At 43.4% G+C, this 14228-nt stretch overlaps 1 protein-coding gene across 1 annotated transcript in view; it reads right to left on the reverse strand.

Moving 5' to 3' along the window:
* Positions 1 to 14228, reverse strand: part of cacna1ea (calcium channel, voltage-dependent, R type, alpha 1E subunit a) — a gene marked incomplete at its 5' end in the record, with an annotated part of 74202 nt that overhangs the window by 11944 nt on the left and 48030 nt on the right. The window contains 18 exons of the mRNA XM_079157864.1: positions 48 to 208; positions 1047 to 1143; positions 1548 to 1666; positions 2176 to 2235; positions 2764 to 2893; positions 3415 to 3520; positions 4581 to 4837; positions 5047 to 5964; positions 8729 to 8820; positions 9041 to 9108; positions 9321 to 9438; positions 9631 to 9700; positions 10471 to 10602; positions 10816 to 10928; positions 11121 to 11233; positions 11381 to 11590; positions 11777 to 11872; positions 13190 to 13231. Of these exons, the coding sequence (XP_079013990.1) occupies positions 48 to 208; positions 1047 to 1143; positions 1548 to 1666; positions 2176 to 2235; positions 2764 to 2893; positions 3415 to 3520; positions 4581 to 4837; positions 5047 to 5964; positions 8729 to 8820; positions 9041 to 9108; positions 9321 to 9438; positions 9631 to 9700; positions 10471 to 10602; positions 10816 to 10928; positions 11121 to 11233; positions 11381 to 11590; positions 11777 to 11872; positions 13190 to 13231 (2902 nt within the window). The remainder of the gene's footprint in view (positions 1 to 47; positions 209 to 1046; positions 1144 to 1547; positions 1667 to 2175; positions 2236 to 2763; positions 2894 to 3414; positions 3521 to 4580; positions 4838 to 5046; positions 5965 to 8728; positions 8821 to 9040; positions 9109 to 9320; positions 9439 to 9630; positions 9701 to 10470; positions 10603 to 10815; positions 10929 to 11120; positions 11234 to 11380; positions 11591 to 11776; positions 11873 to 13189; positions 13232 to 14228) is intronic.

Consider the following 14228-nt stretch of genomic DNA (forward strand, 5'->3'; position numbering starts at 1 on the left):
GAAAGAAAGAAAGAAAGAAAGAAAGAAAGAAAGAAAGGGAACATTACTGGCAGTCCTTCTCGGTGTCCTTCGAACTGTCGGTGCAGTAAAAAAATTTCCCCTTGAAGAGCTGCACAGCAATGACGGCAAAGATGAACATAAAAAGCTTGTAGACGATCAGGATGTTGAAGACGTTTTTCAGAGACGTCACCACACAGTCAAACACCGCCTGGAAGAGAGAGACAAGTGAAGGGAAGAACGTGGTGAGATCAAGGAATACTTACAGAGTATGTGTGCATGATATTAGTCGCAATCCCAAAATGAGTACCTGTTAGCACACTCAGACAGTCCTCCAGCTGCCTCTCAGGCTGACTAATTCCCTGCTTTCACTTTTAACTCTGCCCTCTCCTCTTATTGTCTGTTTTGGTTTTCATTCTCCCGTCTGCAAATCACCAGGTCAGTTTCCATTTTGTATTATTTATTTTTCCACTGAGGAGATTATTTGGTGCCTTAAAGCGTTATCCACCTATGTATCTATGAGCTTTTACGCTTTTGTATGTCCTCTCCTCTCCAACTTGTGGACAGACTACATGGGATGTTTGTTTGAGAACATGTCTTCGATGCGCATAGTTTGTCACTTATTGGTTTATCATCTCATCTGTCAACAAGTTCTTTCTCTGCTCTCAGGTCTCAGAGGAAGAATCTTCAGGGCATGTCAGAGTGTTGACACTAAGATGAGAAAGGTTAAATATGTAAAGGTATATACTTAAACATCATTAGTAAAATACATGGTTAAAAATAGAGCGGATAGGATGGAAAGACTGACGTGTGTCCTATACTTCTCTGCTGTGCACCCATGACATCAGTCGCTCTTGTCCAAATGAAGCCGAGATGAATGTTTAAGTCAAAATCTTACTGTGTCTTTTCGAAATTTGACTTAAAATCATCTTTGTCCCATCTTAATATCTTTTTTTTTATAAATATGCTCATAATAACAGATACTGAAAAAAAGATACAAATTATAGGAGGATGGAAACACAACCGAGATATCAAAAAACATCTCTGACCTTGAGTTTAGGAAGCCTCTTGATGGTCTTCAGTGGTCTGAGGACACGCAGCACTCTCAGAGATTTGATGGTCTTAATGTCCCGCCCTTTGTTGCCTCTGTACAGAAAGACAGACAATGTCAGCATCACACCATTGCAGCTTAGTATTCCTCACATTTTTAGACACTCCTTGATTGGTTTTCCCACCTTATTCGTGCATCGTTACATTATATTTAATCTGACATATTCTACTTATGTTACACTACATTAAAAGTATTCATTCTAAGAGAGGAAGACTTTTTGTGTTTTTTACCCCATCACATTGCTGCTGGTCAATCCCACAGGGGCATCACCCAAAGAGGGAGGAAAACAGGAAAGAGGGACACGTATACCAACAGTTATAACGTTAGAAACAAAATGGAGACAACATTTACAGCAGAAAAGTGCAATTTACAGCTGATTTAGAGACACTTTGATGTTTAGACATGTGATTAGTGTTTAGACACATGAATTGAAATAAATCGAGTGACTGACGAGAGGGCGAAGGCCACCAACGCTCCCACCACGACGATGAAGTCCAGGATGTTCCACAGGTCTCTGAAGTAGGCGCCATCATGGAGGATCAGACCCTGGTCGATCATCTGAGGACAAGACAAGAGTGTGCCATGAAGAATCTTTCGTCTCCAGGATAGTTTCCAGGGATGGAGCCAACTTTGAATTCATATCTTTTTAGGTTTTTTAAAGAGTCAGTGTAAAGCTCCTGAACAAGTTGAATCAAATGAACATTGAGCCTGACAAGGCTGTTTGTTTCTCCGAGGGTAACATGGCGCAGTGGTCCCCAACTTGAGGACTGGAACCCCTACAATCAGTGGCAAGGGGATTAACGGCACAGGAACGAAGCAAAAACTCTTTCTGCTGCACAACAATACGCTTATTTCTTTCAGACATTACTTGAATATTTGCCCCTTTTTTTGGTAATTTTTCAAGTATTTAATTTAACGTGCTAGTGCTGCAAACATGTAAACATACATGCGTCAGTGATATCACATGTTCTGTTATTAATAATAATCAAATACAGTAAAACCACAATTTCTTGCAATCAATCACCACATAGTGACATTCCATTATCATACCATCTTTACACACCTACCTTTATAATCATTTCAAATGTGAAGACTCCGGTGAACACATAATCAAAATACCGCAGAACCTGCAGAAGAACAGTCAAGAAGGCAGATCAGAACATTTGATACATCTAGAATATAACACAGATAATAAACTTGTGTTCTTCACAAGGAGAAATGATTCAACTTCTTGCGTTAATTTCATGACATTTAAAACTATTTTACTTCAAAATCTCATCTTGTGGATGTATGAAAGTATGAAACAGTCCCCTCAAATGATGGCAGTACAACACAAGATAATTAGCCGAATTCCTCCTATAAACAACCACTCTTAATGTGTCTTAGACTGCAATTTCCTCACCCATCGTCAATTTAACCGCCCCCCCCCCCCCATCAAGTAACATAGGTTGCTCTTTGCAAAACAATTTAAAGATTTTTTTTATCTTATGGTACTTTTGCTGCTTAGTGTAGATGAAGCCCAAGGCACAGATAAACAGTGATTGGGATCGTATCTACGAGATGGGGGAAACAGCAGAAATATTCTGGCTTCTACTTAAGTCATTTAGCTGTCCCTGTGTCAGCTGTGATATATACATGAATGTGAATACACAAACCTTATTCCAGTTAGAGGAGGTGGCTACAGGGTCCTCAGCAGCCAGTGCTATACTACTAGCGGCTATGACCAGCAGGATGGACATTTCAAAGTACCTGAGGTTCACCACGTAGTGACACGCTCGACGCACCCTGAGGGAGAGCAGATGGCAGAGTGGAGATGTGAGGCAGAGGTCAGGTACCATATTTATTAAGAGTGAGACTGTGGCCCAATCCCAATTTGCCCACTAAAGCCTTAAACCCTGAATCCTCAGGGACTTAACTGACATCACCTCAAATGGTTGAGTGTGAGAGGCTGCAAGGACTTGAAATAGTATAAATATGAAGGGGAACTGTGTAAATTTCATATGCCTGGCTGAACACCCATGCGCCGTCCTTTTTTGTTTACCTTTTTTTTGCGCCTCCAGCTTCCCCTGGCAAGCCTGTGTTTAACGTCATAACACTATGAATTGTGGGTAATTCCCTCAAGCAAAGTCTGCAGAAATGCAAACTTATGGACTGAAATATAATGGCAGCAGGTTTAAACAACAGGGATGAAATCCAATCTAAAGAGATGAAATGTCCCAGTGATGGCTATTTCTTCCAAGAACATGTGATGTTTGGAGTATCACCATTACTGTGTTACTAAGTTGATCCTCGTGGTAGCAACTTACGGGTTGTCAGGTTTGAAGAGGAACATGCTGTCTGGATTCACAGTGTTGACAGGCTTTGTCTCATCTGCCTCCTCTGATTTACAGGTTTCAGGGTCCTTACTGATGACTGGAGAAGGTCAGGAGAAGAAGATGATAAGGTGAGGAGAGATGTGAGGAGGAGAAGAAGAGTAGTGTAGAATGAGAGGATGATACAGTGTGGATACGAACAAGGAAAGAGGCACTTTAAAGTTGCAATCTTAGTGTTCCAAATGGGATTTGAATCTGTAAAATACCCACTGAGAATAGATCGAGCCCGGCAGTGGTAAACTGAATCAGTGAGCTATGGGTAGAGACGTTCCATGCTGTGTCGAGGCTTCGTAGCTCGTGTCGAGCAACACAGGAAGTTTTCTGTGAAGTGTATCGAAATGTAGCCTACTGGGGCAAAATACAGTGGCCTATATATCACAGATCAAATGGTTGAGATCATCTGTAATATATCTGCCTGTTTGGCCAACAAGTAGTTTTTTGTGTGCACATGAAGCTTCGACAAATGAACCCTTTTGCAAAATCTATTTGCTGGAAATGCTTCATGAAGCTTTATCTCGCCAGCACTAGCTATGGGGACTACAGTGCCTTGGAACAATAACATGACTCACCCCTTCTAAAAAAATGCTGCGGATGCCACCATTTAGCTTAGGTGCACAGAAACAGGCGGCAACCTCCGGGATTGAAAAGTGAAGAGAATGCGGAATTGCCTCAAGTTTGCATTCTCTCTAGTAGCCAGCAGGGGGCGACTCCTCTAGGACGATTGTATAGAAGTCTATGCGAAGATTATCCTACTTCTTCAATACAGCATAATATTGATTTAGTAAATGATGGTCCCATTTAGAGTAAAAAAGATGACAAAACAGGGTATGCTTTAGGACGTGGCTACCTTGTGATTGACAGGTCACTACCACAGCGTTGTCAAGTCTGGGAGATGTCTGTGTTTTTGTCTTTCAAATGTAACCCCTTCTAGGTCTTTTTTCAGTTTCAGTTCAGTTCAACTTTATCCTCTCATGTAATTTCTCAGAAACCAATGGGTGATGTCACTGTGGCTACGACCACTTCTAATATACAGTCTATGAATAAATATGCAAATCAAGCAAGACTCTGCAACTGCATGACCTATTTCTTATCTCAAATACCCGTAATCGTGGAGAGCTCCAGAGATGAATGAACGCTGGGCACATCGATGATCACACTGGAGCTGAGCTGAGATTTGTCCTGGTCATGGTCCTGGTCCTGGTCTGTCTCATTCTCTTCTTTGTTGCTCTCTCTGATGACAGGTGGAGACGGTTCTGATTGCTGAGGATGTTCTTCCTGCTTCTGAGGACACTGGTCCCCAGTGTGGCTCTGGCTATGTGGTGGCTCAGCGTGTCCTCCCTCACTCATGTCACTCCATCTGAAAATACAGACACAAAGACTTTATTTTCATAACATCTCCAGGTCATTGAAAGTCATTGGCATCAAACATATAAATGGGATGACTCTTGACTGGGGACCTTTGCTGCATCTTATTCCCCTCTCTTCTCCAAATCATTCTTGTCTCTCTTGACTTTGATTTCACCTGTTTACCAAATCCTAATCCTAAAAGCTGTTGGTCTGTCTCACCTGCTCTCATCAGGTTTGGACAGTTCTTCCTGCTTTTTAGTCTCTGCCTCCTTCTCCTCTACTTTCCCTGGATTTCTCCTCCTCTCTCTGCTGACCGAGCGACTCGCTATGTGGCTTCCATTCCCGGATGATGACGCCTGACTTCTGGCCCCGCTCTGATGATCACAGTGATGCAGCGCCCTCCTTCCCCGGATCCCACCGTGGCCGCCCATCTCAGGAGTCAGTGAGTCAAGGTTATCTGGTGGTCTGAACTTCTTTACTGGCCTGTGTTGACGCTCGCCATTCAATCTCTGCCTCGGGCGCTCGCTGTCGGTGTTGTGTTGCTGAATAACCAGTTTTCCGCTCTCAGGGATGGAGTCCGATTCTCGAGGCTCTGGTACAGACACACAAACATCAGCAAGGGGCACGTTCGTCGCATTCGACAACTCTGTTGCCAGTACCACTGGGGGTTCAGATATGTCACCAGAGGGGGGGGCATCCAGAGGCGCATCCACCGACATGGAGGAGCCTGAAGCCTGGTTCTTGGATGGGGAGTCTAAGGGGTCCGACAGTTGCTTCAAACTCCCAGTCTGTGTGTGCTCCATGGCCTTGCGGTGCAGTGACAGGGGACGTCCATGTTGGGTCTGGACTGAAACAGGGGGCCCGTCCTTCTCCTCGCTGGGGCCGCTGAACAGGATCTCTCGGCTGGACATCTGGCGGTGTCTCCGCAGCTGGCTGGTCCTCTGCTCCCACACTGACATGGTCATCCTTTTTCTTCTCTCTCTCCTGGACATGAAAGAGTTAGAGGAGTTGAGTGGTGGGGGTGGACGGCCCTCCCTGATGCTGCCCTGGGTCTCCTCCAGGGAGCAGGAGTAGGTAGGCCGGCTGCGGTGGATGGCTCTTTTCCTGTACAGGTAGGGCCGCCTCCTCCGGCTTCCCCTAAGAAGAGAAAGAAAAGGCCAAATGTCAGCATATAGAAGCAGACAATGTAGTAATTGCAGCACCACATTTAACATACAGACGGTTTAAGTTAAGGTTAATGTCTTAGTGATTTGGTTTGAGGCTAATTATTTTAGCTAGTATTGATATTTATGGATCCAGGTCTGAAACCATTTTTGCACGCTATGTATTCACCAAAAGTCAAATTTGATTCAAAGTAGAGTTTCTTTTCATTTTATGAAATGTAAATTAGCAATCAATACATTTGAACCATGTGGTATATTAACAACAAAGAGCTAAATCATATCAACACGAAGCAATTTACTGGATTGATGAAGATGTTAGGCGATAAATCAACCAAGCCAGGAATTGTTGTGTGACTATAATAACAAAAAGAGTAAGATGCAGAATGAAACCAGTGGAATAGATATAAAGAAGGTGAAATAAAATGAGGCTGGAGAGTTTGGAGGTACAGGACAGAGCATGAATAGAAGACTATACAGGATGAGTCTGGGTCATTTGCCCATTTAAGAAAATCAGACAGGCGTTAGTGAGAGATTGAGAGAGCGGAACAGACAGTGTTACTTACTGGAACGAGGACTCTTGTGTGGTCCGTGTTATCAATGAGCGATTGGTTGAAAACAAGACATTAGTGCTTTTGTGAGCAGAGACATAACAGACCAGGAGACACACAGCGACCGGTCCTCAGTGATAAACACAATGTCATCAAAACAACAGTTGATAGACTGTTAATGCCATTTAACCAACCCTCCGGAATTTCTTATTCATATGTAAAACTGTTCCATTAGAAGACTAAACGGATGAATTATTCAGTAAATATTCTGTCTGCAACAGCACATGTTCACTGTGCACATCCCTTCTTTAAATGTTTGCAATGAATACATTTGGTCAGAAACTGACTGGACTGTCGACGCTTCGCTGCGTGTCTCCGCTGGAGCCAAGCGGGCACATTGACAAACAAGATGGTAGAAGTATTAGAAACAATCAAACAACATTCATAAACATCAACAGTAAGCACAACATTGATAAGAAGACATCTTAAGTAAGATTGAGACAGTAGACAGTCTGCGCTACGGTATGGGTACAGGTAGAAAACACAGAGATGGGCTCCATCAACACACACACAGGAAAAGAGTACATATTTAGATACCTTTTGAACAAAAACCAGCACATTGGGATGCACCACCCTCAACTCAGACATTAGCATTCTTTTCGGACATGCTAGTAGAGCTAAATGTGACAATTCATGTGCAGAGCTTCAACACAATAGCATAACAGTATTCAGAATATTCAAGAGCATTTTGGAGAGGGATTAAAGACTTCACAATGGAAGAAAAACGTTACACACACTGAACTAAACTATCCAAATATTCCAGTCAGTGAAAAGCATGGATGTGTGTTTAATTTCAGTTTTTCTTCCTTTGATCATGCTGACCAGATGCATGCGTTCCCAAAGTGAAATTATCATCAGCTTTCAACATGCTGCACCCCCCCCCCCCCCCCCCCCTTTTTTTTTTGGGGAGCAAATGCTGTCATGCAAGTTTCTTCCAGGTCAGCGGGGGCAGGTACCGCCGGGGTTTCATAGCTGACATCGCCGATGAGACCAGAGACCCCTTAAAGTTCAGAGTGTCCTCTATGAATACAGATGGCGGCCCAGACGACCCCGTGGTATTCCTGTCTTCTCTATGGGCTCTGACAGGACTCTGACCCGAACTGGCTAAACCCAAAGTGATGCACATCTCTTGTTCTCTTTCTGCTCTGTTCTAATTTCATTTCCGTTTGGCAAGTTTTAGGAAAATGGCAAGTCCTCCAGAAAGAAAGAAACGAAAAATAGACAGAAAAAAAGAAAGGCGGTACATATTGTAACGTTAATAAAATGTTTTCTTGTCAAATCTTCCACATGCCCATGCAACAAACTGCTTGTTTCTCAACACACAGCGTGCATACAGAGCCAGAGGTCCCCACTCTTGTGCATGCGCATGCACCTCCACCACCTACGACAAGGCACTGTGCAATCAATCCCTGAGAAAAAAACACAATCTATTCTGCAAGCTGGAAACCTGAGCATTGAGAAAACATGGTCACGTTATCAAAATTTCCACAAGTGAGAACACTTCAACAGATCAAAAGCCTGCACACACTTTATTTTACTTTCTTTACAATATCAACAATATTCACTTTGCTGAACCCAGAAGTACATTACTGTAATGGACACGCCATGTTAATTTGGACACTAAGTAACCCTGTCTCCATGACAACATCATAAGCACCTCCCACCCTGGAGTAGAACCAGTAACCATGGAGACATGTACTTCAATTTGGAGCAAATTACAGTGCTGGGGGCCGGCAGAGGGGAGATAGTAGACTTTTCAGGAGAGACGTATCAATAAGTCTCTCGTGGGACAGCATCAAATACTGATTCTCTCAACAGGTCCTAAGTGACATTTAAGTGAACAACTTGAAGCTTTGTAATGATGAACCTTAGCCTCCATTTATAACTGCATGATGTGGTTAGTGAGCCAAATCTACTGCAATCTAATGAGGGACTGGCCATTTGCTGGAGGCTACAGCAACTCGTGCTAAGTGTTGGCCCTGCAGGTCAGTCCTATATAGACAATCCCTGGAGGAAGGGAGGAAGGAAGGAAGGAGGGAGGGAGGGAGGGAGGGAGAGGAAGAGGGAGAGGGAGACAGAGGGCAGAGAGGAGGAGGTCAAGCAGGGACAGAAGCTGCATACAGCACTTACTCTGAAGACATGAAGGAGGACAACGGTCCGACCTCCTTCGCCTTCTGGAGAGCGTGCTTCTGGTTGAACGCTGCCTCTGCTTCCTCTTCATCCTGATCAAAAGAGGAAAAGAGCAAAAGGCGATTGAACAACTGTCGTGTCTGTGAGTTTAAATAATTAAACAGAATCAAAGTGATGAGGGGAGATGATAGCAGGACTAGACGCGGTGGAGTGGAACGATTATTAAGACTTTTTAGCGTTTAGTAACAGAATCTAACAAGAATAAAAGCAGATGAGACCAGGTTTGTTCTTTCATTTTCACTTGTTTATTACCTTGGTAAGTTCTTGTGCATTGGCGAGGTTATCCACAGCAATGGCCAAGAAGACATTCAGCAGTGTGTCTTGGTACAGCTGAGTTAAGGACATGGGCAAAGTGCAACAGGGCAAAGCAAAGAATACCGATTCCAAATGATATCAAATGATGGTACCTTTACTTTAGTAATAACGGTAGAAAGTGAAGGTTACCTACTTAAAGGAAGGCAGTAAATGCTGCTTGTGACATTTGGGAAGGAACCCTTTCATATTTCATTGAAGGAGGAGTAATAAAGGATACAGTTTCCAAACAGTGTGAGCACTATAAAGTAGATAGAGGACCACATGCCAGACTTCACTCCTCCTTGAGAGCGAATACCGTTGTACATCACCTCGTTCCAGTCCTCTCCAGTCAGGATCTGAGAACACACACAGCACACACAGAATATTATACACTTAACTATCCTGAGCATTACTGTTGAGCTTAGCTATAAACAGCACACCTGCTAAAATGTTGTTACACTCAAAATAGCGTTTCCTGTATGTCGTCATTGGCTGTATTAAACTTGTGTGAAGTCGAGAGCATTAAATTGTCAGGTTTGTTTCCAGACCTGAAAGACGGTCATGATGGCTGCAGGAAAGGTGTCAAAGTTTGTCGGGGTGTAGTCTTCAAAGATGAACCTGTGAGAAACACACACACACACATGAAAGGTACGTTTTTGTCTTTCTTTTAGGTCTAACTTTGGAGTGTTTCCCAACAAGCTAGCATAACACGCTTGGTCAAAATAGATGCCTTTGGTCTTATATTTTCATTTGGTACCCTGACATCGTCTCTCTATAGCTTTAAAACCGAGCCTGCTAATCCTGCTTAAAGACGGGCCGGGATCCAGAACTGGTTCTAGTTTTTGTTTTTTAGTTTTATGTCCTCAGTCAGAAAGAAATCAATTCTCCTCTCTGACTGGCCAGCTGGATGTGTTTTTTTCCCCTTGTGTTCTGTATTCTTGAGGCCAGTTCAAACACAAGGCCAGCCTTTACTGAAGTGACAGCTTGTGAGAAACAGCATCAGGGGAAAACCAAGCAACAAAAGCTGTGACGAAGAAAGTCTGAAATCTCGACCGAGCTCACACAGTCTGTTGGAAAACAACCGTGAACAGGACAATCTATTCTCCTCTAAACTGTGTGCAGTTAATAAAGACGAATCTACCGATCCATGAATTTTACTTTAGCTCTCTTCTTATGTTTGTGAATGTGTCTTTACTGGAACCACAGGAAATTAATAACGAGCCAAGTGGGAGACAAAAACAGTCTATAATTTCTGCCAGATGGATTCGATTTGTCTTCAGCCTGTGTGGTTCCTCACTGGACTCAATTTATTTATGTACTCATACGGAGTGATGCACAGAACCGTAAGCATTTTAATCAGACGACTGTGGGCGAATATTCAGTGTTACCTGCCACCGAAGAGCTGCATGCCAAGGAGTGCGAAAACAAGGATGAAGAGGAAGAGGAGGAAGATGAGGGAGATGATGGACTTCATGGAGTTCATCAGAGAGACGACCAAGTTTCTCAGAGACGCCCAATACCTTGACAGTCACAAAATATCACATTAGTACAAAAACAATTTCTAAAATGTTTTAAAGAAAACTTTAAAGGGGAACTCCACTGATTTATCAAAGTCTGTTGACAGGTCTTAAGTAGTACTACTACACAGGTGAAAAACGTCTAATACATCGCCTCAAGTGCGGCATGTAACATCTCAACAGATGGCAAAGAGTTCGGAAGGCTGCGGCACTAACTTGGTGATCTTGAAGATCCTCAGCAGACGGAGAGCACGCAGGACACTGATGCCAAAGGAAGTGCCAGGCCTGAAGAAACCCCACAGCACTTCAAAGATGCTGCCAATGATCACCTGCAGACAAACATAAAAACACATAATGAGTTTATACCGACAGCTGAAGTGACAGACAAAAAGTAAGAGAGAGACAGAGAAGATACTACAGAGACAGACACAGACGAAGCGAGAGCCGATGCTGCATAATTCAAGGACACAAGCAGGATTTTCGGAAAAACAAATATGTAGAAAGGGAGACTGAGTACTGACGCTGCAGTCAAAGCGGTTGAATGAGGAATGGAAGTAGAGACGCGGTCCCAAGCTGTACATCTTCAGAAACATCTCAGTCAGAAACAGAGCGAGGAACAAGAACTCTGCATAGTCTGGAATGGCAAGAAACAAAAAGGCACTTCAATCTTGAAACTTGCATAAACAATTATATGATAAAGCAACAACTTTCAGAGCCATTTGACTGACAAAAAAGGTGTATCAACTGCCTCAAGGTGTTACTGAAATGAAGTGCGTCTCACAGAGGAAGTTGGACAGCCAGAGAGGCTGGTTGTGGTGAACAATGGCCACACACAGCGTGTTGAGAGCCACAAGGCCCAGCACTGTCCAGTAGAAAGTGTGTGTCTTCACCACACGGCGGATGGAGATGCGCAGGAGACGCTCCTTGCGGCGGAAAAAGGCTCTTGGACCTCGCTTGGCACTCCTGATACTTGCTCTGGCCATGGGGATGCCTGCGGGGATGAGAAGGAGACAAGAGAGGGAAAGGTACCGAACAGTGCTTGAGCAGCATGTTCCTGTTCCGTATTTACAACAACGTCAAACATGCATTTCTACAGCTGCAGCAGAGCTCAATGTGCCCGACTGGAGTACGCCTTACACTTTATGTGCTCATATAGCCTGTCGAGACTCCCACTCACCCACAGAAGAGATGTCGCCATATTGTTCCTCCCCTGGTTGCCCTCGATGCCCCACATCCATCCCTCTCCTCTTGATGGTGGTGGCTCTCTTCAACACTGCGGACAGAGCAGGTTGAACATAAAAAAGTCCCAGAACGAGATGTTTAAACTGTACAACCGACACATTCTGTGAAATTAGAGGGAACATACCGTGAGGACAGTGACACAAAGCCGACTTTTGGGCAACATGACCACAAAACTATGTATTTTTGGCACTTTTTGCTTTCGATCACATTGTGCTTGATCAGTGAATAGATTTTTGCCTTTTTACTGGGAGTATGTTAACGTGGCCCAAAAAAACTGCCTTGTGCATGACCACCCTTACATCTTTAAGACACTGATAGGTCGACTCAGGCAGTATCCAAGTGTAGAAACTTAAAATGCAATATAAAGATAACGATGAAGCAAATGGTAAGAAGAAAATCACAACAAGGATTATCTGCATGACAAGCTAATGTCTGTGAAGTTGGCTGAGAGGGAATGTTAAACAAATTAATGCTGCAGTTGAATTCGATTAAAAAAATGATCATTTAATGTTGTAATGATCCAAACAAGTGAAGGCAAACCTTCTGGTGCTATTTCATGATCTCCGTCATGGCAAACCATGCTCCGAGGCGGCTTGACGGTCCATGCATTTCTCTTATTTGAGCTTCTGCCATACAGTGTCAGGTTACATGCCGTGCAGTGCACACATGCCGAAGTGAGTGTGACGAGTATGTTATGACCTTTTTTTTTTTTCGCTGACTAATGTGTGTCCTACCTCCACTCATACCTTCCTGCTACCTTGTGATTTATGATTCTACTTGCAGTCAATATTTGCGTGAGGACTTTTTTTTTTTTAATAAGCTGTTGATCAAACACGCAAACATATTGCTGCCATTTCACACACTGGCATGAACACTGAATCCTGTCAACACACTCTCTCACACACACACACACACACACACACACACACACACACACACACACACACACACACACACACACACACACACACACACACACACACACACACACACACACACAGATCAATGGTTGCTTAGGCAACCGCAGTGCGCCACCTTTCTTTTTAATCAAAGCTCTCAGAGCTTCTGCATGTATTTCCATCACAACAGCTCGAGCCACTATCTGTTTTTACAACAGAGTTGCATTCAATTTATTTTTACCTTTTCAGAGTGTCTTTGTTCTTCCAGTGACAGAAACATACCGAACCAGAAACATACTTCAGTAAGGATTTGCCTTCTTTTTCGTGTTCGTATGTGTGATTTTGAGTGGCTGTGTGTGTGTGCGTTTGTGTGTGCGTGTGTGTGCGCGTGTGGCAAATGAGGTGGTGAAGTCGGTGAGGGAGAGAGCAGAACAGAGGACGGTTCTCACCATAGACACCACCTGTACTCCACTCTGGGAGGCTCCTGAGAGCTGCCAATCAATCAACATTTAATAAAAAGCCCTGCTGGTTTAGGGAGGAGGAAAGTTCACAGTAGAGTTGAGAGGGTCAGGGCAGGCACGGTATGTGTCTGTGGGGCACTGTGTTCAGTGGCTGGTTTACCAGAATCTGTACTAAACCTCTCAATGAGAGTTTTGGGGCGATGTAATGGTGCAAGTACTTTTTTTGTTGCAATCTTCAATTCAGTGAAATTTCGACCACGCCGGTGGCTCTGTGAGGCTGGAGGCGCAACAATGCTTTGAGCTAGCCAGCATGCTAACATGTTCACAATGAGAGTGCTACGATTTATGACAGCAAAGCCTGCTACCCACTGCCGCCTAATGAGTGGTCACAGCATTGTTTAACATTGATAGGAATGCTCACCTGACTTTTGGCACATTTCACTCTGCCTACATGCTGATGTTAAACAAGTAATAATGTTTATCATGTTCACAAGCTTAGCTTTGCATCTGAGCATTTGCTATTGAACACATATAAGTATCAGCTGAGGCTGATGGGAACAATGGTTTTGTAGGTATTTGGTGATAAATCAAAAATATTGGATAAATTAACATTTTGACCTGATGATGGCGCTGGGTGAAAAGTAAGAAGATCACTTTAGTCTGTAGGATTCATCCTCTAGAAACCAGGAATATTTAAAAAAAAAACATTTATTGGCAATCCAACCCGTAGTTGTTGAGATATTTCAGTCTGGACCAAAGTGGTGAACTGACTGATCAACTGACATTGTCAGTGGTTGTTGCTAGCATGGCTAAAAAATATCAACCAGATTGAAATGTAATTCCACTTCTTTGAAAAAACTTTTTATTACTATATCCTAAAAAGTAGCGCGTCAACCTAAAATCACAGACAAATACATAATGCAGACTCTAATGGCATATGCTTGAATAGCCTTCATAAAGCACATTTTCATCAAGCGCACATGCCAGCATTAAACTGATTCAGTCGAAGAGAGACAGAATGTAAAGC

This window comes from Pholis gunnellus (genome assembly GCF_910591455.1).
Source record: "Pholis gunnellus genome assembly, chromosome: 4".
NCBI classification, from domain to species: domain Eukaryota; kingdom Metazoa; phylum Chordata; class Actinopteri; order Perciformes; family Pholidae; genus Pholis; species Pholis gunnellus.